General features: G+C 40.8%; 1 protein-coding gene across 1 annotated transcript; it reads right to left on the reverse strand.

Moving 5' to 3' along the window:
* Positions 1–1,348: 1,348 nt before the first annotated feature.
* Positions 1,349–27,427, reverse strand: CHORDC1 (cysteine and histidine rich domain containing 1). Its single transcript, XM_048842043.2, has 11 exons — positions 27,219–27,427; positions 20,481–20,530; positions 17,261–17,317; positions 15,806–15,966; positions 13,809–13,909; positions 12,428–12,486; positions 10,816–10,886; positions 10,260–10,365; positions 7,414–7,533; positions 6,674–6,736; positions 1,349–5,894 (listed from the first exon to the last, which is right to left on the reverse strand). Exons 1-11 carry the CDS (start codon positions 27,280–27,282, stop codon positions 5,742–5,744), a joined length of 1,005 nt encoding a protein of 334 aa, XP_048698000.1. The 5' UTR covers positions 27,283–27,427; the 3' UTR covers positions 1,349–5,741.
* Positions 27,428–27,632: the final 205 nt, after the last annotated feature.

Here is a 27,632-nt window from a genome sequence, read left to right on the forward strand (position 1 = left end):
CACTTGTGGTCCTGGAAGAATTCCCTGCTCACCATATCCACTGTGGTATTTTGACATCCTGGAAGGTACAAAGCTGAGATGCTGACATTGTGCCGGATACACCAGTTCCATAGTTTCATGGCTTCGGTGCATAGGAAGTGCGACCTTGTCCCTCCCTGTCGGTTTATATAAAGCATGCAGGCAATGTTGTCTGTCATTACCAGTATAGTCTTGTTCCTGATCAATGGCAGAAAGTGCAAGCACGCGTTGTTAACTGCATGCAGTTCCAGGAGATGTGTGTAACCATGTCGGTGGGAGACCTCCGGCCCTGAATTGTGTGATAATAGCCCTCCAGCCTATCGAGGCGGCATCGGTTGTGCAAATCATTGAAAGTGGAGTCAGTGTGAAAGGGACTCCCACGAACACATTGTTGGGTTGCGTCAACCAGCACAGCAAGTCTTTGGACTTTAAGCAGCATTACAAGGTGTCTGTTTAGGCTGTGTTTGTGTGGTATGTAGACTGTTCTTAACCCAGCCCTGAAGGCCACGCATGTGAAGATGCACGTGTTGCACCACAAATGTGGTTGCTGCCTAGTGGCCTAATAGTTGAAGGCAGGTCCGTGCTGAAATCTGTGGGCTGTTCAGTACAGTGGAGGTCAGACTGACTATGGTGAGGAATCTGGTTGGTGGTAGTGATGCTTTGGCCTCTAGAACATCGAGATGCACTCTGATGAAGTCCAGTTTCTGCATGGATGTCAGTGTTGATTTTTGTACTTTGAGCTGTAGTTGCAATCGTGAGAAGAGGGTGATTGTGTGTGTAGTATCCATGACATCTGCCTGGCTGGGTGTTTTTAACAGGCAACTGTCCACATAGGGAAAAATTGTGATTCCGTTTGCAGAGATGTGCTGCCACTACAGTGAGCATTTTGGAAAAACACCTGTGATGCTGTCAAATAGCCAAATGGCAGAACCTTGTATTGATAGTGTTCCAGTCAGACCTGGCATCATAGCAAGGGTACTTCCAGTATCCTCGGGAAGAGCCTATATATTGATTCCTCATTGTTTGCAACTCCAAAAAGTTGGTGCTGAGCTGAAATTCCTTGAGACACCACCTGCCTCAAGTCCCATCTAAACTCCCCATACTGAAAAACTGGTAGCAGCAGTCTTAATTTGAAAAATACTGCTTACTTTTGGTGGTTTTAAAAAAAAAATCAGAGAGAAAAAAACTCCAACACAGGAGTTCTAGTCTTCATACTGAAATACACTGTAGAAACAGAACTTGAGTACCTAAGAAATGCTGTATTGTCACTGTACAGCAAAGCCAAAGAAAGTTCTCCCTCAATACAGAAGTAACCAGAAACAGACAAGTATAACCGGCATGTAGTAAGAATTTATTCAAAACTAGAGCATGAAGACATGAGCATACTAAGAAAAAGTTCATGTAACCAAGTTACATGAATAGGACAAATCAGACACCCATGCAGAAGAAAACATGGACAAAACAGTAATGCACATGGTTTTCGTAATTCCAAAATATTTAACATCCTAAAACAGTGTTCCAGACACCTAGAGTACTTCATTAATGTACAAGGTCATTTTTCTGAATGTGGATAAGTGCAATTTGTGGTAGGAATATGGAAAATAAACAATGAATTTAACAGCTACAGTATTTATCAATCCTCATGCCATGTTTAAGAATACAAGCAAAGAATTACATCATTACACAAAATAAGTGAATGTCTTTTCAAGGCAAAACGTTTCTAGTAAAAACTACTAAACTGCTGAAATAATGATTTGATAATATAAATGTTAAAAAAACAAAACCCCCCTCATCCATGGATGGGTACTTTTTATAAAATTACACTAATATTCTGTAGAATCAAAAAGTTATGGTAACTGAATGGTCCGGTGCTCAAAACAGTAATCAGATCTTGAAAAGAATAGTTCTGAAATCTGACAGACTACAGAAATCATATGTAACATTAGGCAGGCAAAAAAGTAGGGAAAAATGTAAATCTCACTTGAGAAACGGTAAGTCTATACTATAGTGGTATTTTCATACTTTAAGAATTTTGAGGTGAACAGCTTTACAAGCAACCGTATAGCCAAGTCTATGACAAATATACAATAAATACGGTATAGTTTTGTAAGAGTTCTGTGTATTATAAAAATATAAAACTAATTTCCAGATTGCAGCAGGCAAACCAACCTGTTAAAGGTAGCACAATGAAGCTATGACAATCTTGACTGCCAGGAATCATTCAGACCAAGCTGATTTTGGTTTACATTAGGCAGATATTTACAATTTCATTATAATTTAATAATTAAAAAAATCTATTTGTTAGAAAATAAATCTGCTTCAACCTCTCTTACAAACTTTGTGGTTTTTTTTCCCCTCTAAATACAGCTTTCTGAAGTGTTAGCTAATCGTTTAGTGTAGTAATTATAATCTCAATTCATCTTCCCTTCCTCCTATTTGCTGACAGAGTTCAGAGTCATACTAAGAGTTCCACTAAAAAAAGGCAACCACCAGATCAAAATCTTTTTATTTTTCTAAGACACAACCTACCTGCAGTGTTGTAAAGATAGTTTCTGGGCACTGGCAAGGTTTGTTCAAAACCTTCTAATTCTCAATCAAAGAGGATATAGCTCAATAGTATGCTGCTGGGTGAACATGCAGAAGAGTAGAAAAAAAGCTATAGCTTCAGATAATTTTAAGAAAAGAAACTGTTTGAACTTCCTTAAACAGAAATATTTAAAAAAACCCTAATTTCTATTATATTGATGGGAAAGTTTTGATTTTTGTCATTAATAGAAAATTGTGGATACTTTAAAGCTCGATAAAGACATGGAACACAAGAAATAACTCCTGACTTTCCTCTTAGTTGTGTTTCAGAGTCTAATTATCCAGCTGAGTGCAAAAGGGGAGCAGAGGTGGAATATTTACTAGCTAATGGCTTGAGGGAAATGCTATCATCAACTTATTCTGCGTATTACCAGAACATAGTATAAACATGGTTGGGGTGAAGAGGATAATTGTTTAGACCCAAATTCTGCACTCCAATCAGTGGGAATTTGGCTCAGTTCTGTCTTATATTCGCTAACACAAACTCCCTAAAATGAATTTTACATGATGCTTCAACTAATACTGCAGTGAACTGCAAAGATTTTAAAAAAATCCCAGGTATTCAGTTAAAGATATAGAAATTTAAAAGAATGTGTGTAAGACTATTACAGATATATGCACATTGACTTGCCCCCCAAAACCAGAATTATATTTCGGTAGTTATACAGTGCTTGTCCCTGTTGTATCCAAGTTCAGAGTTCCGCTTAGGTCTTGCAACAACTGCTATTCCTAACACATAAAGCAATGAAGACGGTAGAGTTGCAGAGGAATGGCTAGCATAGCTTGTATATTTGCCTCTACTCTTGAGGTTTCTGGAATACTCCCCCCAGTGAAGTAAGTAATGCCACAATATATTGACTTAGAAAAGCATGCACTTGTGTGTACACACAATGCCTGATGAGCTCCTACAAGTTTCCACATGCAAAGAGTACAGATTTATTTTCATGTATATACTTTTGAAAGCCTGGACACTACTACTTTAAGGCATTTTACATGGTATTACGTTAAAACAAGGCATAGATAAAAGAAGTTAACTGTATAGTTGTGTGCAGCACCTAGAGCTGGGGTTTTCAAAGGGGCCTAAGGATTCAGTCATCACATTCCCATTAAATCAATGAGAGTTGAGCAACTCACTTTCTCAGCCCCTTTAAAAGTCCCGGCCTCAAACACGAAGGCAGTTTCTCTGTAAATATATATGCATTATTCTATATTTCCTACCCGTTTTTCAGCATTAGTTATGTCTTTAAGTATTGCTGTAGATGGAACCCTGAACTCAAGTCTACACTGGTAAAAAAATTAAGCCCAGCTGAAAAAACCTTAAAGATTAGTTAAACTACCTTTATTTTTAAGCTTTTGAAGAGGTTTTCATTATTATATACATAAAACCACTACACACTCCCATCTTGCCAACTGTAAAAATTATTTCAGCCCCCCTTCTAGCTCTGTCAGGATGGAAAAAATGACTATGCATCAAGGTATCATAAGAATTTGTGGTATCACTCCCAATGAATTGCTTACGTCCCTGCATGAGAGAGGGTATGTCTATCCTGGTGCTGGAAGGTGTAGTTTCTAGCTTGAGCGGACATACCCACGTGAAGTGTAGCTGTGGCAGCAGGAGAGGCTAGCCACACCAAGTACGATCCTGTCTCAGACCCTTAGCACATTACACCTTCCAACTCCAGTGTATAGCCTGAGTCTAAAGTGGATTGGGGCTTTAAAGTTTTCTATGATAAGTTTTAATTAGATAGAAATTGACCTACACATACTGTGATATGAATAGTGACCTGCATTGTATAGAGTTGTTTTTTGTTTTTTTAATTGCAGCCCCAAACTTACTTTTATAGATGCAATTTCAGGCAGGGAGAGAAGCATTACTACATCAGCTATGGCCTAGAGCTCAGTCACATATTTTCACAATATCCCAGGTTTTTGGCAGCAAAGCCTCTACCCTTGAACTGAAAACAAAAATATGCAGTGAAGTTTTCTTCTGGAAGTACTAACCAAAAGAATTAAAAATAAAAACATTTAAATAAGCATCTTTAAAAAGGGTGTTTTTTTTTTTTTAACTTTTCCTTTAGTGAATTTAATACTCAGAGAAAGACAACTAGCCCTCAACAGCTAGACTTAAGCATACTGCATGGAAACATTAATCTTCCTCACATAGCTTAGCCAACATATCAAATACCATCTACACTAGCATCTCCTGCTTCAATATTTACCGTCTTAGAGACGGACTAACAACTCTGAGCATTTTGGGGTGGTAGCTAACAAATATTAGAGACCTTGCAAAATCCCTTACATTAACTGGCTTAGTGGTTTTGAGATGGTCTCTAATGTGTAGGTTTCCAGAGCTGGAAGGCTAAGCTATCAAACCACTACCTTGCTCCATTTCCTTTTGTTCTACGATTATTTAAAATTCAGAAATCAAAATGGAGGGGATAGTGGGGGGAAATTTTCACAAACTCCTCCACTCCTTGGCTCCAGTTACAATAGAATTTTTTGGCAAGTCTTCTGCTGTTGCATTTTTACTGGTAATGGTGCTAGTGCACCTGTGCTTTTACCAAGTGTAATCTAAAACTGCTCAGAGCAGATCCAAACAAGATGCTGAAAAAGCCAGTAACTACCTGAGCCCTTCAAAAACTAATGACCTCATCAGTGCACAAGTGGAATATGCAACCATTCCTGACACTTTCACACGGGAAAAGGAAAGAATCTGAGTAGCACCTACATTCTTTCTGGATTTATTACTGATGTCGAAGACCAAATTTATTTATTCTAGACCACTGGAATCATGTTGACCATTCCACAGACTTATATCTTGTGTCCTTTTTACAATAAGATATATAGCAAACCGTATGTAGTCTAACATCAATTACTCTGGTAGCTCCAGTCCGAACAGGATGCTTGAAACGTTAATGCACCGTGTGGTCTGAGCTTCAATAAATTTACAATAAATCTTGCATTCCAGATCAGGGCAAGCATCAGGTTTTTACATAATGGAGTGCTTATCCCGATCTGCAATGCAAGATGTATTGTAAAAAAGTGATCTTATATAAAATAACATCTTAAAAGGAAATGCATTACAATAGCAAGTCACCACTTTCACGATAGAAAACAGTCTGCATATCTTTAGGATTTCATTCTTGATCTGTAATATCTTCATTTTGTTTTAGCTGCGTTTTAGGTATTGGTAGTTCAAGGTTTGCCCATAACATGGGCTCTGCTTTCCTCATAGTGAGCTCAATCTTCGTAGCTGTCATGTTTACATAACTCCTCTTCACATCAATTACCTAGAACAGAACAAGTACGTTTCACTTAAATTTAGGAATAAGATTGTTGGAAATATGTAAACAATTACTATATGCTCAGCACGCATTATGGGAATTTTGCAATCTCCAAACGTTTGGGTCTGGCAACAGTATAGAATGGAATTTACCTAGGACAGTTCCATCCCCAAGTATCTGCAAAATTAAAAAAAGGAGTAAATCTGTAAAACATAGTTGCCCCAGAGGGAGAGATCAGCTTTTAAAGTGCAGTTTCCTCTGGGTTCTGGGGAAAGTTGTGCAGCATCAGCCCTTTCCTACACTCTAATCAATTATTTTTTGTCTAGGTCCAAATTTCTTGATCAAGCTATAGCCAAGGTCCAAACTCCAGAGAAAAATATAATAATTATTGTTATTATTTTTGTAATTAAGCCATTCAAAAGCATCTGGAAGTCCAGATTTGACTTGTGGTCCACCTATTAAGTATCCTTCCTCTAAGCTATGAAGAGAGAAATTGGCATGCATATGTATGCAGAATACAACTGTATGCATGCACAAGTTTGGCATATGAAATTACATGCAGCTATAATTGGAAAGGTCTGGCCCTAGAAATTTTTGGCAATACTCATATCGTAATTATGCTTAGACTGGTAAATCCTGCATAAAATGAACTTCTCTTGATAATCCAGACCTATAGAAGTGTGGTGGTTTTAGGGGGGGAAAAAAACTATTCTATTCTGAAAAAGCTATGGCTGAGGGTGAAACTGAGTAAGGCTTAACAAAACATTTGAGTTTATTATACTTACTCCCCACAATATCACATTGCGATCAAATTCTTTATCTCCTTCAAATATAATATGGATATTTAGCTAAATGAGAAAAAAATACAGAAGAGATTTATTAATGTCAATTGATTAAGTTTAAAATAAAAGTATGACATTAACACCCTAATTCTACATCACTGAAGTCACTAGGACTCTACACAAACAGAGGCCTGTGCAAATGGATCCTGATGCAGGATCAGGGCCAAGTGTGGCAACATGTTGTACCTGTAGAAGAAGGTATCAATGAAAATGCCGGTATTGGGCAATACAATTTTCCAAAGTGTGTTTACGGAATCACAAATTAGAATATTTCAATTGTAAAATCTGTGCAATAGCGCAGTTTCTGTGAAGCTACACATCCTAAAAGAGTCTGCTTGCTTTTAAAAAGATAGAATAAAAATGTAGAAAATATTTTGGTAGTTAAAAGAAGTTTACACAATTTTAAGTTTTGTAAAGATTTAAATTTAAGAAGTTTGACTAAAGGAACAAAAAGGCACAAAATGCTTAGGAACCTGCAAGTCTACTAAGACTGAAAAGGTCAAGAAGAATTATGTCTCACAGGAGAAGATTGTTACAGCATTTTACTTTTGTTTTCTTAAAAGAGCAAAGAGACTGTTTTAATATTTATGCACAAGAGTACATCCAAGCAACTTATATTATGCTATACTTAAACATCAAGTTTTAAAAAAATCAAATCTATTTAAAATAAAACAGATACTCACCATTGTGCTATTTGCTTCTACATGGCTAAGTTCAGGAAGTGAATTTTTCGCATATATTGAAATAGTCACTTCACCTCCAGTTTGATGCCAATCATGCCTACATGGAACTACTTTTTTCCCCTACAAAACAAAGGTGTATTTTGGAAAAATACAGTATTGGAACTCTACATTCAGGATACATTTTAAAAAAAACTGCTCTGAAAATTGTCATATAGGACAACATTTTAATGAGAATAAATATAACTAGAACAGGACTAAATTCTGCATTTAGATGTGTGCGCAGGAACCCTACTAATGTTAAGGAAAAACTACATAACGGTAAGTGTTTGAGAGCCCTCTCCCATCCTACAAATCAAGATTCCATTCAGAAAGGATTATAGCTCTACCTTCTAGGCAAAATAAAAAAATTTCAGTGGAGAAATCTCTTTCTTTAGCAAGGAGCCACTTCTTAGCTCTGTCATTTGACAAGCAGACTCGAAACTTTAATATTAGAGATAAGATGTATATAAAAAAAAGCAAGGATTATAGAAACAGGGGAGGAAAGTATGACAGGTGAAGAAAAACTATCTCGTATATAGTTTTGCATTGTCAAATATCTCCATCCTATAGCATTAGGGAGGCATCCCATCCAGCAAAATAGAAGTGACATGAACTAAAACTTTTCTAATAGATTAAGACCCCCATCCCTTTTATAGCCCCACTCTCTAGAAGTTCAGAGTCACACAGTCAGGGGAAAGAGGTGCAAGAGCATTCCAATGGAGACTACTACTAGAAAGCTCCACCAGTTCAAGCTACACTATTGGCATATCTCCTAGATCGGGAATGTATAGCGGCCAGCTGAAGAGGAATTTTTTATACTATCTATGAAGTACCCATTGTGCAAGGTGAGATGCTCAGATTCATACCCTTTCTAATGCTTGAAGGAAGTATTAGTGGGAATGAGAAAAATCTCACAGTAATTGACTGGACAGCTTGTTGTCTAAACTTGAAACAGGTAGTAAAAGGGCACTGGAGAGAGGGCTTCATATTACTGCTGCAACAAACAGGTCACAGAACACTCCGCAGTGGCCTCTGGTGGGAACAGTACAGAGAACGGGACAAGGGAAGGAAGGAGGAAAGCCACACATTAAAAAAAGGAGTGTCCAGGAAGGAGGAAAGATTAAATCCATTCAGTGGCATCGCAGAACAAACAAACAAAAAATCTCTTGGCTCCCTGAACCTGGTACTTTCAGTTCTAGACAGAAGGAAAGGAAACCAGACTCCCAACTCCTTTGCTAAAGAAAAAAAACCAGTTACCCAGGGAGAGATGGAATGTGGAAAGAGGTAGCAGGTGGGAAACAAACCAAGGTTTTCCCAGGGGCCCATCTTTCCTGTTTTGTGGGAGGATGAAGTTAAAGAAGAGAAAGAGGATGCTAGACTTACACTTTGCTGGAAGAAAGAGGAAAGAAGTTTGAGCACAGCACTGCAGACCAGTGGACTGCAACATGGCTACCTTGAACTAGAGCATCTAGTACAGCTAATATACTGTGGTTGGCCCAGTGAGGCAGTTGCTAGGCTGTATGAAAGCATTAGGGACGGCATTTCAGCCACCTCCCCACAGCAGAGACCAGCCGGCTGGGAATACAGACTGCCCTGCAACACATGATTTTGCTACTAGCCCCACTGGGCTACGAGCCAGCTATTTTAGTAAGTTGCTACAACTAAAATTGAGGTTTTAAAACTTTTTCCTTTTCCACCCCCTGCATACACACTCAAGTCCTTCTACCCTCATTTTTCTAGAAAAACTGAGCAATACAGTTACTATCAGGAAGTGACAGAACTGACAAAGATTCTGTGTTCCCAAGAGATTAAATGGGCTTGGGGGGGTGGGGGGTGGGGGGTGGGAGGGAAATGACTAAGGGAAGAGAGAGCACCTAGCTATACCTCTTTTCTTCCTTTTAACAATGCTACATTTGCTGTATTGATCTTATTTTGTAGGTCAGAAGCGGAGACGATATTGACAATGGAGTTGTATATACACATCTAAGAGCAGAACATGACTGGATAGTATTATTTCTAGATTTGGAAGTGCTCAGCTACATTGTTTCAATGTAACACTCTAGTCTTGCAACATCCTCACACAACCTCTTTAACTATTACCATAAGTATTTTCCTTTGTTTTACAAGTCCAAACTAACCTGTCTGGTTTATTCGGAGCTCTGCTACGGAACAGCTATAAGCAAAAAGCACATTCTGTGTCCTAACATAAAAATAATCAAACCAAGCAATGCACTATGCTTTAGAGCAAAGAAAAACCCACTGTAAGAATGGCGTTTGGAAAAGATAGAAAAGTAATATTCCCACCAGTCCCAGCCCTAGAACACTCACTATTTCTGTGTGAATGAGATTTTGGAAAGCAAGATTATTTTAGTCTATTTAAATGTATTCTGTTCCTAGTTTTAGGAAGATGTTTCTCAAATTTTTTTGGGGCTCTTCGTTAGCGTATGCATAACATTTATAAGTGCTGGGTTGGAAAGTCTATCACCTAAAAAAGCCTTACAGAATTGTTTAGAAATGCGTACAAACAGTGGGTTTATTTTATTTTATTTCACAATTTATGGTTCAATAAAAGGTGTGGTTGTATACAGACAAGTACAGTGTTTCACTCAGATTAGTTTTAAGATCCATTATTAATCTCAAACTGCTCCCAACACTCATCAACACATATTAGAGAAATTGTATAATGGTGGAGGTAGGGGAATTATTATTCTTTGTTTAAATAAAGCTGCAATTCAAACCACTATACTTTCTTAATGACTGGGAAGTTTAAGTAACCAACTACCAATGGCAAAGTTAGTACTACTTACAGCATCCTTTTTAGTCCACACGTGTGTTCCCGTCGTACAGCCTTCTTGAGACAAAAATGTATTAAAATCAGAAGTTTTTCTCTTACAACAGCTCCAATACTTCATCCTTTGAAGGAATTTCAAAAGAAAATAATTTAACAAGCCATAATTGAGGCGAAAATTGTGTCAGAAAGGTCATGGAAGTTACAGAATATATGATTTCCAGAGACCTCGGACATTTTCTGCTTCAGCTCCCAGTCACCACGGAGCTCGCAGACAGCAGGTGGACCTCAGAGCTCCCCATTTTGTCATTTTTTTTAAAGTAAAAAAAGTCAGGGACAGGTCACGGGATTCCATGAATTTTTGTTTATTGCCTGTGACGTGTCCATGACTTTCACTAAAATAACCTTAGCCATAATACATACACAAGTCAAATATTTAGAAACATTTATCACAATCCACAGTTTTAACAGTGTAAACGTCTTACCTTTTGAAAATAACCAACTGCATAAGTATTTATAAAAAATGATTATAGAGAATTTATGGAAGGAAATCCTATTAATTACATAATACTAACCCTTCGTGGAATATAGGTACTCCAGAATGGTATATACATATTTCCTCTGTGCTCTGTGGTCCTTCAAATGTCTGGTGAAATACAAAACTTTTTTAAAAAATGATCTCTCTCTTTTTAGGAAGTAAAAAATAAACTATTAAAACAAAACAATTAGCAAAACAGTTTGCGAACACTGACCAATATGTATTAATGCATTTTAAACAAACCAAAAATGGGCTTTCTTCCTCTGTGCTGCAAAATAAACTCAGACACATTCATTCCATCTTCATCAAAAGTGCCTCCCCACATCCACCTTAAAAGTATCCTTTATATTGACTCTGTGGGATATCAGGATACTATCGCTATTAGTACTCAAAGGCTAGTTTAACCTCTTCTTACAGAGAAATCCAGAACTATTCAACTCTGTTTTCACAAATGAACCAAGTGTGCTCATGTACACACACAGGTAATGAAGTAATATATCTGGCGCATTATTAAAAAACCGCAAGCTTAAAATGAGGTCATTCACCAATGAAAAAGTCACCAAAATGAAGCACCATAAAAGGAAGCAGCCCAATGTACTACGAGGTGCTTAGCAACACAAGGATCTATTAACTGAAATACCAGTCCCTCGTAATCCAATTGACAGGACTACTGCAATCCAGTGGAGAGGATCACAAACTCTTGTGCAACCACCACCCTCACCAGGTGACTCTCAATGATAAAGAACAAAGGATCCTTCAGACCTTGTGGTTGCTACAAATTTTTAGTTTGCATCCCTCCTGTTCAGTGGAAGGTTGTCAGGGGAAAAAAGTGAGGTATGTCTACCCTGCAATTAAAGACACCTGTGGTTGGCCCACACCAGCTAAATTGGGCTCACAGGGTTCAGGCTAAGGGGCTGTTTAATTGCGGTGTAGACATTTTCTCAGACTGCACCCTAAACTCTGGGACCCTCCCACCTCACGGAATCCTAGAGGCCGGATTCCAGCCCAAATGTCTACACTGCAATTAAACAGCCCCTAAGCCCGAACCCAAGTCAGTTGGTATAGGCCAGCCACAGGTTTTTAATTGCAGTGTAGATGTGTCCTGAGACAATTTGGGTAGGACTGGAAGAATGGTTTCATGGTTGAAAATGTAAACTGTGGTTGCTTCCTTACTCAGCGTTCTTCAAAGAGTGTTTGATTAGTAGAAACAACGAGTCCAGTGGCACCTTAAAGTCTAACAGACTAGTAGGTACGGCATAGACTGCAGCAGAACTTCACTAGTTGCCAGGAGCAATTCCAAGTATTTATCAATAAAGCCCTTCAGTTTGGTACCACCTAACTCTGCCTAATTTTTAACTGCTGGAGTAAAGTATCAGAGATGCTGACACTGACAAACCCCTACTTTTTTTAATTTGGGGCCCAGAAACCTTAGTGATGGGCCTCAACTCTTGAGATTACTAACTCACTGGTCCAAAAGAATCTACATTTTGACCTTTTGAATAAGTTGAAAAGTATATCTATTTATTCAGACTTGTGGACCCTGTGTGGACTCTGAATTACTTTATAATGTGTTTTAAAATATTGACTTGTTCATGTTCTTAGGATTTTATAGTTACACTGTAAACAGAAGTAATAAAACAGCTATTTACCTTCAAACAGCCTCCATTTTTACACGACGTCCCAATTTTGATCTCATCACTGTCCTCTTCTGTAAAATGAAGGCATATAGATATCTTTAATATAAAAATGCCACTTTATAAATATCAAATATTTAGTTTACTTAAAGATAAAGTCTAGATTCTGACAGACCCTTCCATATGTCCATAGGTGGGAGGTGAAAGAGTACAAGGAGCATCCCTCATTTTCTGCACCCTACACAAAGGCCTGTCAGAAATGCATACAGAAATTACTTCCTATATATTCCCTAATGTGAGCAGAGATCAGATAGGACCATGACCCCAATACACTTTTGTATCTGCACACTGAGCTGGTGTGCTGAGGGAAGCATTGAGCACCACATAAGGGAGCACAGCAGAGGGTGCACTCGCCTTGCATGCTGGAATGTTCAGGGAGGAAGAACACAAGCAGTTCTGGAGGTTATTGGGAGTTGATGACTGCTCAGCACTTTAGGAAAAACACACACACAGGTGCCTTAATATGAACTCCTCTTTCTGAAAACTGTGACTATGTTGTATAGTGTGCTACCATATTAGAAATAATTACTTGATACAGGGCTATCCCAGAGTTTAAAACTCTCCAGTATTTAAATTAATAGTTTCTGTTGATAAATTAAAGGACTTTCTTCTTTACATTATATATCACATACATCCATTTTGGAGTCATTATGCAATGATTTAATCACAATAGATTTTTAAAACAGCCGAGACAGCAGTTCTAGGAGACATTATCTCGACAACTAGAACGTCTATGAATATTTTTTTTTTAGAAGGGCAAGGCCATTTCCCTTGGAAAGAGGGCTTTAGTTCTGGAGTAAACAATATGGGAACATCCACAAAGAGACCATACAATTTTAATTCCTAGATTCTAAGGCCAGAAGGGAGCATAGTGACCATCTAATCTGAACTCCTGTATAACAGGCCATAGAACTGCCCCAAAACAACTCCTAGAAACTATCATTTAAAAAGAAATCCAATCTTGATTATCTGGGTCTATCTATTTTCAATTACTTGGAATGTCTATTGTTCCAAGTGAAAACAGTTTTTCCATTGAAACTGTTTGGAAAAATAAGCCAGGGACAACATACCTAACTTCCTGAAGTAAGTAGTATACAATATACACCATTGACGGTTTGAATAAACTGCTTAAGGAAACATGTTTCTCTCCTGGTGTCAGTTTCAATTTAATTGCTGCCTTCTGTGGAACTAATTTGCTGGAATATGTGGTTCTTGAATACATTTGTAAAGTCATTAATTCTGAAACACTGGCGTGTGAGACATTCTACCATTTATTTAAGGATATCGCAACAACTGCATCTTTGGCATCTCGTTCTGTTTTGTTACAGATTCCTACCTTTTTTTTCTTCTTCATTCTCTGATAGTTTCAGTTTATCTAGTGCTTGTTTCAGGGAAGCGGATACTTTCAGCTGTAAGCTTGTCATTGGCTCATCTGGGCTAAAATATTTAAATGCATTCACGTTATCTTGGTCAAAATAAATTATGTAGTAAGACAAAAGATACCTTTCAAACCTCTGCTGTGACAAGATTAGAATACGCGTCACCATCATTCTGACATAACAGGGGAGAAAAAAAGCCACCTCATTCAGCCACTACAAAATACCTTTCCCACAAAATAATTCCAGGGAAGAGAATGAAGTCTTATGAAATTGTACAATTGATGATGGCAACCTGGCTGAGTCTTAATTCAGTCAAGATGTTAGTGGGTTGGGAAAATCAAGTAGAAGAGTTGGCAAGGCAATATCTGTACTCTAGGTTGAGGGACTTCATCTGCTACATGTGACTCAGATTCCCGATCTTGGCGTTTTTTAAGAGCCAGGGCTACACTCAGAAGATCACACAGCAGCTGTACCCTAAAAGACGTTTTCAGAACACTGCTACAAAGATAATTTACCCAGGCCATCGCTTTGGCCATGTCACTCCCTCTTTGAATCTCTCCACTGGCTCCCCCTTCTCTATCGCATCTAACAAAAGCTGCATGTCTTCATTTTCAAGGCCCTGCATGACCTCTGCCCACTCTCTCATTCAATAATGAGATGCTGACTCCTCCCTCCAATAGGTGCATGAGGCCATCCTCCATTAGCAGACTGAAAATTTTCAGACAAAACCTTCATGCTTTCTCCCATGCTGTCCCTCATGCTTGAGGAATTCCCTGTAAACATCTGCAGGGCTACTTCATTAGACTCCTTAAAACTCTCCTTTGCCATAATGCCTACAAAAACGTAACAGTTAAACCACTAGTGTGCTGAGACCACTGCTTATGCTAACACATTAGCTCACGGTTTCCTTGTACTTCCCTATCTGGCTGTATTCCTATATTGTCTTGTCTTACACTTAGATTATAAGATCTTTGGCGCACGGTCTGTCTTTTTGTTCTGTGTTGTACAGTGCCTAGCACAATGGGGTTTTGTTCCTTCTCTATGGCTCCTAGGCACTATGATAACATTTATTATTATTTGTATTATCTGTCACCTTATCTACAAGGAAGCATCTTAAAACAGAACAGTTGAAACCCAAGAGTAGACACAGCCCATATTTTAATCACAGGCATTAAGGAACCTGTGGTGAAAGTTAAGAGTGATTTAAATAAAAGTCACATTATCTGATTTGGCAGAGTGGCTTTACCTCTTGTGGCACAATGCTAAATTGACAAATTTTAATAACGTATGTGTTTAATTTATCATTGTGTGTTTTCAGGGCTGATTAAAGTTAAGAAATAAATAAAAATTGTATATTCCAGTAAGAATACCACAATACATCAATATAGCTCTGTTATCAGTACTCTTGACCACAAAGTTCCACACTAGAACTTTGATTCCTATACAATGACAACACTGAGGGGTTCTGTACTATGTTTCTGTTCTTCAGGGAAGATGCTACCCAAGGTCCCTTTATGTCCATATTTCAGGCAAGTCCAGATCAAAATTAGAAATAACTTCAATATTGTTGCCAATTATCCTATCAAGACATCTAAAACAGCGTACAAGCTATTCTCAAGTACACAATGGTCATTCGATTTGCCTATGCTTCCACAGCATGTAACTAAATACTTTGAATTAATTCACATAAGAGATGCCATATAAAAACAAAAGCTGTAATTTAAATATGGTCATTGCTAGGTTTGAAAAAAATGTCTGACTTAATAAATTAATGTCCACTTGAAAATTATGTAATATATAATGAAGAGTCAGAATATCTATTTTAAGATCTAATGCTACTTCATCATCATCATCATAGTACCTTCCAAATAAAATCAATAGCAATAACCAAAACAAGTTCTAAGTTAACCACTGAAAACAAATTTGGCACAAATGCCAGTTCAATATAACGTACCTTGGCCTATTAATGGTTTCCACTGGCTTTGGTGCCCGAATTATATGCTCCTGAAATTTAGGTTTCAGTTCAGCTAGCTCCTTTCGCTCAGAGGTAGTTTTGATTTCAGGTTTCACAGGCTCAGGGGGTTTCTCACTATTATGGAGACCCTTTGTACAGCCCTGTTGTAGATGACATAGAAACATATGTGGAAAAACAAAACACTTCATGTGCAAAATCCAAAACCAAACTATTATCCAAGTTTAATGAATTAATGCATTTTGATTCTTCACCCGCATCCTTTGCTCAGTTCTAGTGACTGATTTGCAACAAATGCTATAACTGAAGTTGAAAAATGACATCCGTGTCTCTTGGTTTTCAGATATATAGACAAACAAACTTTCTGGAACACTTAAATGAAGTGTTCTATGCTTGTTAAGAGGCTTTTTTTTTTTTTTTTTTTAAAGTTTGAGCAAAATCTCTTTAGTTGTTTATGATTTAGACCAGTGGTTCTCAAACTTTTTTTTCCCCCCACAGACCACTTGAAAATTGCTGAGGGTCTAGGCGAACCGCTTAATGATCTTTCCAAATGTTGTTTGTACCATTAGCTAACTATTGTAAAGCGTTTTGGATAAAAGCGCTATAGTAAAAAAAACAAACAACTTTTTTTTGTTCTAAAAATAAAAGCACACAACTCATATTTTAATATCAGTAGTCTTACCTTTCTAATGTGATGGATGTGCCCTCTCTCCCAGGTCATAGCAGCCCCGGAGCTAGGGCTGGGAAGGAGAGGGGTTTCTCCCTCTCTCCCCTGCTGCGGCAGCCCCTTGAGCTAGGGCTGGGAAGGAGGGCTGTCTCTCCCTGGCCGCCACAGCCCTGGAGCTGGGGAAAGTAACCTCTTTCTCTGGCCGCCGCAGCCCTGCATGTCCCATATTCACCCCACCCCATCTTCTCATCCCACTGCCCCCTCCAACCTGCGCCCTATGGCCACCACTGCACCTGTGCGCCTTCTCCAGGGTCCAGGCACCTAATTAGTGGAGCCACGCTTGCGCGGCTCCCCTAATTCAGGTGGGTGGCCCTTCATTCTCTTGTGTGTAGCCACCCAGGTGCGCACCTTGGAGGGAACTATCCATGGACCACCTGAATGGAGCTCGCGGACCACTGGTGGTCTGTGGACCACAGTTTAAAAACCTCTGATTTAGACAAATGAGTGTAAAAACACCTCCTTTCTTTTCGTGGCCTCATAGTTTTACAATATTATAAGCACATTTTGACAGAACCAATTAAATTGCTGAAGTTTAGAAATTGAAACTTAACATCTAAGTAGTCTACAAGGAGAAATAGTGAAGCAAGGCACTCTGATTCAAAATGATTTTGGTTTAACAAGATGTATCCATTTAAAATTTGCTTAATGTAACATCTAATTCTATGATTTTTTGATACTGTAACAGATTTAAAAAAATCACCAATACATACCGCAATGCTTAAGAAGTCAGAGAAGTCTGTTGTTCTTCTCTTACAACATGACCAGCCCTATAAATTTGGAATAAAATAATGAGACAGATGCAAACACCCCACTCAGTAATCTTATTAGAAGCAAAAGGTTAGTGATAATTCTTTCCAGCACATGCTACTTTATAGTCTTAACACTCTCCTCTCCCTTGGACATTACTGATCATCTCTGTATTTTTGAAAATGTAAAGATTTCTACAGCTGCTATTACTAGTCAACATTTGCTGATGTCATCATAAAGCACCATCAAAACTTACTGAAACAATACTCCTATTCTGTGCAAGGTTCTGATTCAATATGAAAAAACAGGCAAACAAACACAGTTGATAAAATAATTTAACTAAAATAAATCTCTCTGAGGTTGAGTTCACCTGCTAATGTTATGGACACAGTCTCTATTTTCAAGAGCAATATAGCATGGTCAGAAATTTCTTCCTTATCTTTGGAGAGTCATAAATCTATTTTATGTTAGTCTCATTCATTCCCCATTGTCCAGTGTCATCTTTGCCTTAGGCAGTCATCTGCTCAAATTAGGTCAACTCAAAACCAACATTTATTATATCAAATGAAACAGTCCTGATGCTAGAGAAACAGATCTTACTGCACCACACAAAACAACTTATCTGGAAACTCAAAGAACCTTTAATTTGGTATTAAAAAAGATATTTTGACTAACAATGTATTTCTGCAGCAGATTAAAAGATGATGATGGGAAACGCTTTCTTTCTTTGAAATAGGGAGCATTATTTTGCAGTGTTTCCTCTCAACATTCATCCCTTACACAGCCAATATATTGTGAACAGTAAGACAGTATTTATTGGTTAGCTTATTTGGGACACATATTAGAAGGAAAGTTATACCTAATGGGACTCACTATAAATGAAGGGAGGAGAAAAAAGGGAGGTAGAATATGGTTTTTTGTAACAAGTGCTGACTTAATTTTTTTTTTATTAAAGCTAATGTTAAAATTATTTAATACACAGGTTAAAGAAAAAAGTGTCTATACATCTATAATGCTTAAATTATACAAAAGTATAAAGTTTGGTTTAAAAATAATAAAATACATATAATACATAATCTGCAATATCCCAAATTGAGGTTAATAAATTTAACAATACAGTTAAAATATTAGCATCCAAACATTCGGGTACATCACTCGTAGCTTGTGGAAAGCAAATATATTAATGAGTGTAGGTTGACCCTCACTAATTGAGAATTTAGGATAGGTTGTCTCTTAGTAAATACTCTGGATATTATTTCTGTCTAAAATTCTGGTATTCAGCTTCTGCCAATCTATTTTTCAACAGCTATTCACAGCCAGCTAATAAGCTGTGCTGCTCACTCCTATCATTACCAAGGAAGTGTTATCTTGGGCATGTCTATCCTCTCAATCACAGCCATTTCTTATGATGCCTCAGCACAAAATTGGAAAAGAGGAAGGTTTTGAGGAAATTACACTCCTCCACCTTCTGGCTTCTCCTCACTGGAGAACTACTGCTTCTCACCTCTTCCTTATAGCAAGCTGATGCCAGACAGTCTCTTTTCAAATCCTCTCTCACACTGTATAATCATTCACAAATTCATGAACCTTACAGGTTTGAGATGTTCTTATTATGACTTTTTTCATTCCTTATTTCTTGCAATCAATATTTTAACTAAAAGGAGTACTTGTGGCACCTTAGAGACTAACCAATTTATTTGAGCATAACCTTTCGTGAGCTACAGCTCACTTCATCGGGTGCATAAAAGTGGAAAATGCAGTGAGGATGTTTTTATACACACAGATCATGAAAAAATGGGTGTTTATCACTTCAAAAGGTTTTCTCTCCCCCCACCCCACTCTCCTGCTGGTATTAGCTTATCTAAAGTGATCACTCTCCTTACAGTGTGTATGATAATCAAGGTGGGCCACTTCCAGCACAAATCCAGGGTTTAACAAGAACGTCTGAGGAACTGGGGGAGGGGGAGGTTGGAAAAAACAAGGGGAAATAGGTTACTGTGCATAATGACTTAGCCACTCCCAGTCTCTATTCAAGCCTAAGTTAATTGTATCCAATTTGCAAATGAATTCCAATTCAGCAGTCTCTCCCTGGAGTCTGGTTTTGAAGTTTTTCTGTTGTAATATCGCAACTTTCATGTCTGTAATCACGTGACCAGAGAGACTGAAATGTTCTCCGACTGGTTTATGTTATAATTCTTGACATCTGATTTGTGTCCATTTATTCTTTTACGTAGAGACTGTCCAGTTTGACCAATGTACATGGCAGAGGGGCATTCCTTGAAGTGAAGTGAGCTGTAGCTCACGAAAGCTTATGCTTAAATAAATTGGTTAGTCTCTAAGGTGCCACAAGTACTCCTTTTCTTTTTGCGAATACAGACTAACATGGCTGCTACTCTGAAACCTGTCAATATTTTAACTATCATTTTGCCACTTTCAAACTTCACATTAACTTCGTTTAGAGTCAGACAGGCAGAATTCCTTAATGAAGACCTTGTCCTTTATATAAGCCAAGAATTCTCAGATTTTTCCACATAGTATCTCCATGGCAACAACACTAATAGCTTACCTGGGCAAATAAAAACATTTAATATATTTTGGCTGTCTTAATGAAATTTAACTTCCAAAATTGAGGAGAATCAACACCATGTGACCAGCCTGGTTCTTGCAGGCCATCAACAAATGCTTGCTGGACCACCAATGATCCACAGATCACAGTTAAGAACTGCTGGTATAAACAAGAGACTACTGAGAAAAAGGTCTAACCTTTCCAAAGCCTATTAGTCAGTTTTTGAGCAACATAACTTTCTTTAAAAATGCAAAAAGAATACAAAGAATAACAAACTTTAAATTATGTGTACTGAAATTCTAAAATGTCTATAATCGAAAACAGTTCTACATGCCGTGCTTTTTACCTGGCTGTGGTAAGGCAATACTTTTTCACAAAACGATATAGGATATGTAATGCTTAAACAACATGCTCAGTTTGAGAAGAAAAATAGAAAAATAATAATCACCTGCTGCAGTGAGTGGCCAAACAATGTACCTGGGTGGGTTTTGGTTGAATTCCACAGATAGGACATTTGCTACATCATTGACTGAGTTGGCGCACAGCATTACTGATACAAAGACACACTACCTAAGGATTTAAAGAATCTTTCACTATCTATATCCTGGCATACCCACCTTTAGAGCATCATGAAAGACTGGTACACCTGGATGATATGTGCATGAATCTGAAAGAAAAGAAAAATGCAGTTGTCATAAATATAAAGGGAAGGGTAAACCCCTTTGAAATCCCTCCTGGCCAGGGGAAAGCTCCTCTCACCTGTAAAGGGTTAAGAAGTAACCTCGCTGGCACCTGACCAAAATGACCAATGAGGAGACAAGATACTTTCAAAAGCTGGGAGGAGGGAGAGAAACAAAGGGTCTGTGTGTCTGTCTTTGCCCGGGATAGACCAGGAATGGAGTCTTAGAACTTTTAGTAAGTAATCTAGCTAGGTATGTGTTAGATTATGATTTCTTTAAATGGCTGAGAAAAGAACTGTGCTGAATAGAATAACTAATTCTGTCTGTGTATCTTTTTTGTAACTTAAGGTTTTGCCTAGAGGGGTTCTCTATGTTTTTGAATCTAAATTACCCTGTAAGATATCTACCATCCTGATTTTACAGGGGGGATTTCTTTATTTCTATTTACTTCTATTTTTATTAAAAGTCTTCTTGTAAGAAAACTGAATGCTTTTTCATTGTTCTCACATCCAAGGGTTTGGGTCTGTGGTCACCTATGCAAATTGGTGAGGCTTTTTATCCAACATTTCCCAGGAAAGGGGGGGGGTGCAAGTGTTGGGAGGATTGTTCATTGTTCTTAAGATCCAAGGGTCTGGGTCTGTAGTCACCTAGGCAAATTGGTGAGGCTTTTTACCAAACCTTGTCCAGGAAGTGGGGTGCAAGGTTTTGGGAAGTATTTTGGGGGGAAAGACGCGTCCAAACAGCTCTTCCCCAGTAACCAGTATTAGTTTGGTGGTGGTAGTGGCCAATCCAAGGCAACGGGTGGAATATTTTGTACCTTGGGGAAGTTTTGACCTAAGCTGGTAAAGATAAGCTTAGGAGGTTTTTCATGCAGGTCCCCACATTTGTACCCTAGAGTTCAGAGTGGGGGAGGAACCTTGACAGCAGTACTAAATGAAAATGTAATTAAATGAACCCCAAACCCCTGCAACTATTAATCTAAACAGAATTACAGCCAGAGCTCCACACATTTGAATCTCACATTGCACATGAGCTCAACCTTCCACCCCTTTCCCATCACTCTTTGAAGAGCAAGCACTCAGAGTATATATGGAGCCACATACAGCCTATTTATTAAACTAAGTTTTTTAAGGTAGAAACTTTTTTTTTTTGGCCATATACACCACAGTGTACAATAGAAGCACACAAATAAAATTACCCTTACTACATTTACCATGGGATCTTTTGGGGACCATGATCAGCATCATATAGAGCTAACCTTAACTGGTATCCCAGTAGAAACACAGACAAATGTCAGCCTGGTCCATTTGAAGGGTACTGATACAAAATGGAGTTGAGTAACACCCAACACAACTATTTACAGTTGTTTGAGAGATGGATTCAAGCCTCCTAAGCCAAAGGCACCTAAGGTTCTACACTGCCTTAATTATCTGGTGTTCACAAACTTGATTAAAGAAGATTGCAAAGCATGCCATATAGCCAAAGACTCAATGAACTCCATCTGTTTAGCTTAACAAAGAGAAAGTTAAGAGGTGGCATGATCACAATCTGTAAGTACTCAGGTAGGGAAGAGATATTTGATAATAGAAAGCTCTTTAAGCTGGCAGAATCATTGGGAAGCTACTGAAACTGAAATGATAGTGTGCTCAATTTACATCAAGTATATTTCACCCAATATTGTATTCCTAAGATAAGGAAAAAATGCAATCCAAGAGCTCCAATTTGCAAAGCATTCTGCTGCATGCCTAATGCAACAGATTTAATTACTTGTTTCATGTACACACACACGATACAATATCTGGCAATATTTTTAAGAATCTGTAATATACTCATATACCCTTACAAAAAAAGGGAAATAATTTCCTGCAGGTTCAAGGCCTCAGACTTACACCTGTAAAGGTAAATGCCCAATAGTTTGGATCACAGTTTATTAGGCAGTAGCAGACCACTCTAACCTTACACTGCTCTACTATAGTGCTTTGACCATGTTAGTGTTCACTGGGTGATTCAGTATCCATGGATTTTCCAGGCTTTCTCCATTTGGTGGGGCACACCCATCTCCTCCAGCAGTGGTTTTCAACTGGGGTATACGTACGCAGATATCTTCTGGGGGTACTCAACTCATCTAGATCAGCATTTCTGAACCTGGGATTTGCAGCCCCCAGAGGGAGTCACGGGATGGGTTATGGGGGATTGCAAGTGCAGGGCTGGCATTGGGGGGATGGCAAGTAGGGCATCTGCCCAGGGTGCCACACCACAGGGGACCCCATGAAGCTAACTTACATGCTTCCGCCACGTGACCTGGGCCTCAGGCTTCAGACAAAGTTCACAAGTGAAAAACAGGCTCAAGTATCACATTGAAATGTAAGTACAATATTTATATTCCAATTGATTTATTTTATAATTATACGGTAAAAATGAGAAAGTAAGTTGTCAAGGTTCCTCACCCACTCTGAACTCTAGGGTACAGATGTGGGGACCTGCATGAAAAACCTCCTAAGCTTATCTTTACCAGCTTAGGTCAAAACTTCCCCAAGGTACAAAATATTCCACCCGTTGTCCTTGGACTGGCCGCTACCACCACCAAACTAATACTGGTTACTGGGGAAGAGCTGTTTGGACGCGTCCTTCCCCCCAAAATACTTCCCAAAACCTTGCACCCCACTTCCTGGACAAGGTTTGGTAAAAAGCCTCACCAATTTGCCTAGGTGACTACAGACCCAGACCCTTGGATCTTAAGAACAATGAACAATCCTCCCAACACTTGCACCCCCCCTTTCCTGGGAAATGTTGGATAAAAAGCCTCACCAATTTGCATAGGTGACCACAGACCCAAACCCTTGGATGTGAGAACAATGAAAAAGCATTCAGTTCCTTACAAGAAGACTTTTAATAAAAATAGAAGTAAATAGAAATGAAGAAATCCCCCCTGTAAAATCAGGATGGTAGATATCTTACAGGGTAATTAGATTAAAAAACACAGAGAACCCCTCTAGGCAAAACCTTAAGTTACAAAAAAGAGACACAGACAGAAATAGTTATTCTATTCAGCACAATTCTTTTCTCAGCCATTTAAAGAAATCATAATCTAACACATACCTAGCTAGATTACTTACTAAAAGTTCTAAGACTCCATTCCTGGTCTATCCCGGGCAAAGACAGACACACAGACCCTTTGTTTCTCTCCCTCCTCCCAGCTTTTGAAAGTATCTTGTCTCCTCATTGGTCATTTTGGTCAGGTGCCAGCGAGGTTACCTTTAGCTTCTTAACCCTTTACAGGTGAGAGGAGCTTTCCCCTGGCCAGGAGGGATTTCAAAGGGGTTTACCCTTCCCTTTATATTTATGACGTAAGTAATTTTTCACTAATAGTGTGCTGTGACACTTTTGTATTTTCATATCCGATTTTGTAAGCAAGTATTTAAGTGAGGTGACACTTGGGATATGCAAGACAAATCAGACTCCTAAAAGGGCTACTCCTAAAAGGGCTACAGTAGTCTGGAAAGGTTGAGCACCACTGACCTCCAGTACTGCTGGCAGCCCCTTAATTCATAACTAAGGATATGATTTTGTCATGGATTCTGTGACTCCTCAGTGACTTCTTCAGCTGGGTGCCCAGGGCCCCCAGAGCGGTCAGCTGCTGGGGGCTGGATTCCCCTGTCCCACCCCGCGGCAGGGTTCTAGCTGTTAGTCCTGCCCAGCAGTCAGCCCCCATTATTTTTAGTAAAAGTCAGAGCTTCCATGAATTTCTGTTTATTGCCTGCAACTGTCCATGACTTTTTCTAAAAATAACAGACAAAATCTTAACCTTAATCAAAACATAAAGCATCTGTTTCCCTCACTGGACAAATGTGAAAATGGACAAACAGAACCAGTTCCAAGTCTGTGTCCTTGAAGCCAAAGTGTTCATATCCCATGAACTAGCTAGAGTCAGCATGTATCCTTCGCTTTGTTCCAGCTCAGGACATCACTGATTAAAGAAACACAAGGATATGATCAGGCCATGTGTAGAACCGGCTTACCACTTGTTACCTGTGGGTATGTCTACACTGCAATTATACACTGTTGTAGCCCAGTTGGTCCTAGTTATATTAGAGAAACAAGGTGGGTGAGCCCCTGCCTTAGAATTATACGACTGGAAGGGACCTTGAGAAGTCATCTCGTCCAGTCCCCTGCACTCATGACAGGACTAAGTATTATCTACCATCCCTGACAGGTGCTTGTCTAACCTGCTCTTAAAAATCTCCCATGACAGAGATTATACAACCTCCCTGGGCAATTTATTCCAGTGCTTAACCACCCTGACAGTTAAGAAGTTGTTCCTAATGTCCAACCTAAACCTGCCTTCTCTGCCTTCACAGTCTTCTCTTCTCCAGACTAAACAAACCCAATTTTTTCAATCTTTCCTCATTTTTCAATCTTTTCTAGACCTTTAATCATTTTTGCTGCTCTCCCCTGGACTTTCTCCAATTCGTCCACATTGTTCCTGAAATGTATAGCCCAGACCTGGACAATACTCCAGTTGAGGCCGAATCAGCATGGAGTAGAGCGAAAGAATTACTTCTTGTGTCTTGCTTACACCACTCCTGCTAATACATCCTAGAATGGCATTTGTTGCAAAAAACAAAAACAAAACCCCAAGTGTTAAGCTCTTCACTGATACTTAGCTTGTGATCCACTATGACCCCCAGATCCCTTTCCACAGTACTCTTTCCTAGGTAGTCATTTCCCATTTTGTACATGTGTAACTGCCTGTTCCTTCCTAAGTGGAGTACTTTGCATTTGTCCTCACTGAATTTCGTCCTACTTTCTTCAGACCATTTTGCCAGTTTGTCCATCATTTTGAATTATAATCCTATCCTCCAAAGTATCCTCCCGCTTGGTATCATCCACAAACTTTATAAGTGTACTTACTATGCCATTAACTAACGGCAAGTCTACACCACAGCGCTACATTGGCACAGCTGCACTGTCCACATGAGCAGTTTAAAGCCCTCCCCCCCACCCCGAGCCAGCAAGTTAGAGCACTATAAAATGTAAGTGTAGACAAGCCCTAAGTAATTTTTAACTTGTTCTTTCCCTATTTTAGCCTCTGATTCTACCTCATTTCCACTGGAATTCACTATGTTAGACGTTCAATCGCTATTAGACCCTTTTGGTGAAAACTGAAACAAAAAGATCATTTAGAACTTCTGTCATTTCCACATGTTCTGTTATTGCTTTCCCCCTGGTTATTAAGTAATGGACCTACCCTGTCTTTGGTCTTCCTCCTAATGTATCTGTCAAATGTTTTCTTGTTATCCTTTATGTCACTAACTAGTTTAACCTTGTTCTGTGCCTTGGCCTTTTTAACTTTGTCCCTACAGACTTGTGTTATTGGTCTTCCCTCCCCCGCCCCAGCTCCCCCTTCCCAATATCAGCACATCCCTCCCCCTTGCTTACCAGGCTCCCCCCAATCAATGCAGGTCCCCCTGCTTACCAGGCTCCCCTAATAAACAGCACCCCCCTTAACAGGCTCACCCTGACCACCCTCCCCCAAACCAGCACAGCCCCCGCTTCCCTCCCCCCCCGCAGGTCCCCCCCCAAACAGCACAGCCCCCGCTTCCCTCCCCCCCCCGCAGGTTCCCCCCCAAACAGCGCAGCCCCCGCTTCCCTCCCCCCCCCGCAGGTTCCCCCCCCAAACAGCGCAGCCCCCGCTTCCCTCCCCCCCCCGCAGGTTCCCCCCCCAAACAGCGCAGCCCCCGCTTCCCTCCCCCCCCGCAGGTTCCCCCCCCAAACAGCGCAGCCCCCGCTTCCCTCCCCCCCCGCAGGTTCCCCCCCCAAACAGCGCAGCCCCCGCTTCCCTCCCCCCCCGCAGGTTCCCCCCCCAAACAGCGCAGCCCCCGCTTCCCTCCCCCCCCGCAGGTTCCCCCCCAAACAGCGCAGCCCCCGCTTCCCTCCCCCCCCGCAGGTTCCCCCCCAAACAGCGCAGCCCCCGCTTCCCTCCCCCCCCGCAGGTTCCCCCCCAAACAGCGCAGCCCCCGCTTCCCTCCCCCCCCGCAGGTTCCCCCCCAAACAGCGCAGCCCCCGCTTCCCTCCCCCCCCGCAGGTTCCCCCCCAAACAGCGCAGCCCCCGCTTCCCTCCCCCCCCGCAGGTTCCCCCCCAAACAGCGCAGCCCCCGCTTCCCTCCCCCCCCGCAGGTTCCCCCCCAAACAGCGCAGCCCCCGCTTCCCTCCCCCCCCGCAGGTTCCCCCCCAAACAGCGCAGCCCCCGCTTCCCTCCCCCCCCCGCAGGTTCCCCCCCAAATAGCGCAGCCCCCGCTTCCCTCCCCCCCCGCAGATTCCCCCCCCCCAAACAGCGCAGCCCCCGCTTCCCCCCCCCCGCAGGTTCCCCCCCAAACAGCGCAGCCCCCGCTTCCCTCCCCCCCCGCAGGTTCCCCCCGCAAACAGCGCAGCCCCCGCTTCCCTCCCCCCCCGCAGGTTCCCCCCGCAAACAGCGCAGCCCCCGCTTCCCTCCCCCCCCAAACAGCGCAGCCCGTTCCCCCAGCCAGCCCCCCCTTCAGCGCAGCCCGTTCCCCCAGCCAGCCCCCCCTTCAGCGCAGCCCGCCTCCCGGAACCCAACAGGACCCGGCCACCCCCCTTTAAGACCTCAAGCCAGGCGCCCCCAGGTGCGCAGCCGCCCCCGGCCCCGGCTCGTACCCTCCGCGTTGGTGCTGGGGTCGAAGCGCTGGCCGCAGCCCCGGTTGTAGCAGAGCTGGGACATGGCGCGGGGAGCTGCAGAGCCGGTACCCGCAGCCCCGGAGCCGGCAACAGCAACGAGCCGGGAGACAGGAAGCGGCAGCGCAGCAGACGAAGCCTCCGCCTCGCTCTCGAGTCTCTCCGGAAAGAGCCGAGCGGAACCTTCGGGAACCTTCGCGAAATTTCGGGACAAAACGAGAAGCCCCTGGAGTTTCGCGCACGCGTAGTAGCTCGGGGACGGGGCGAAGGGTGGGCTCCGGGAGGGGAGCGCAGGCGCAGCAGGTGTATTATATAGAAGTTAAGGGGTGGGGCAGAGAAGAGTGGCCAGAGGGAGGGGCTAGGAAGAGGGGAGGAGTTACCGGCGAGGACAAGTGC

This window comes from Caretta caretta, chromosome 1 (assembly GCF_965140235.1).
Source record: "Caretta caretta isolate rCarCar2 chromosome 1, rCarCar1.hap1, whole genome shotgun sequence".
NCBI classification, from domain to species: domain Eukaryota; kingdom Metazoa; phylum Chordata; order Testudines; family Cheloniidae; genus Caretta; species Caretta caretta.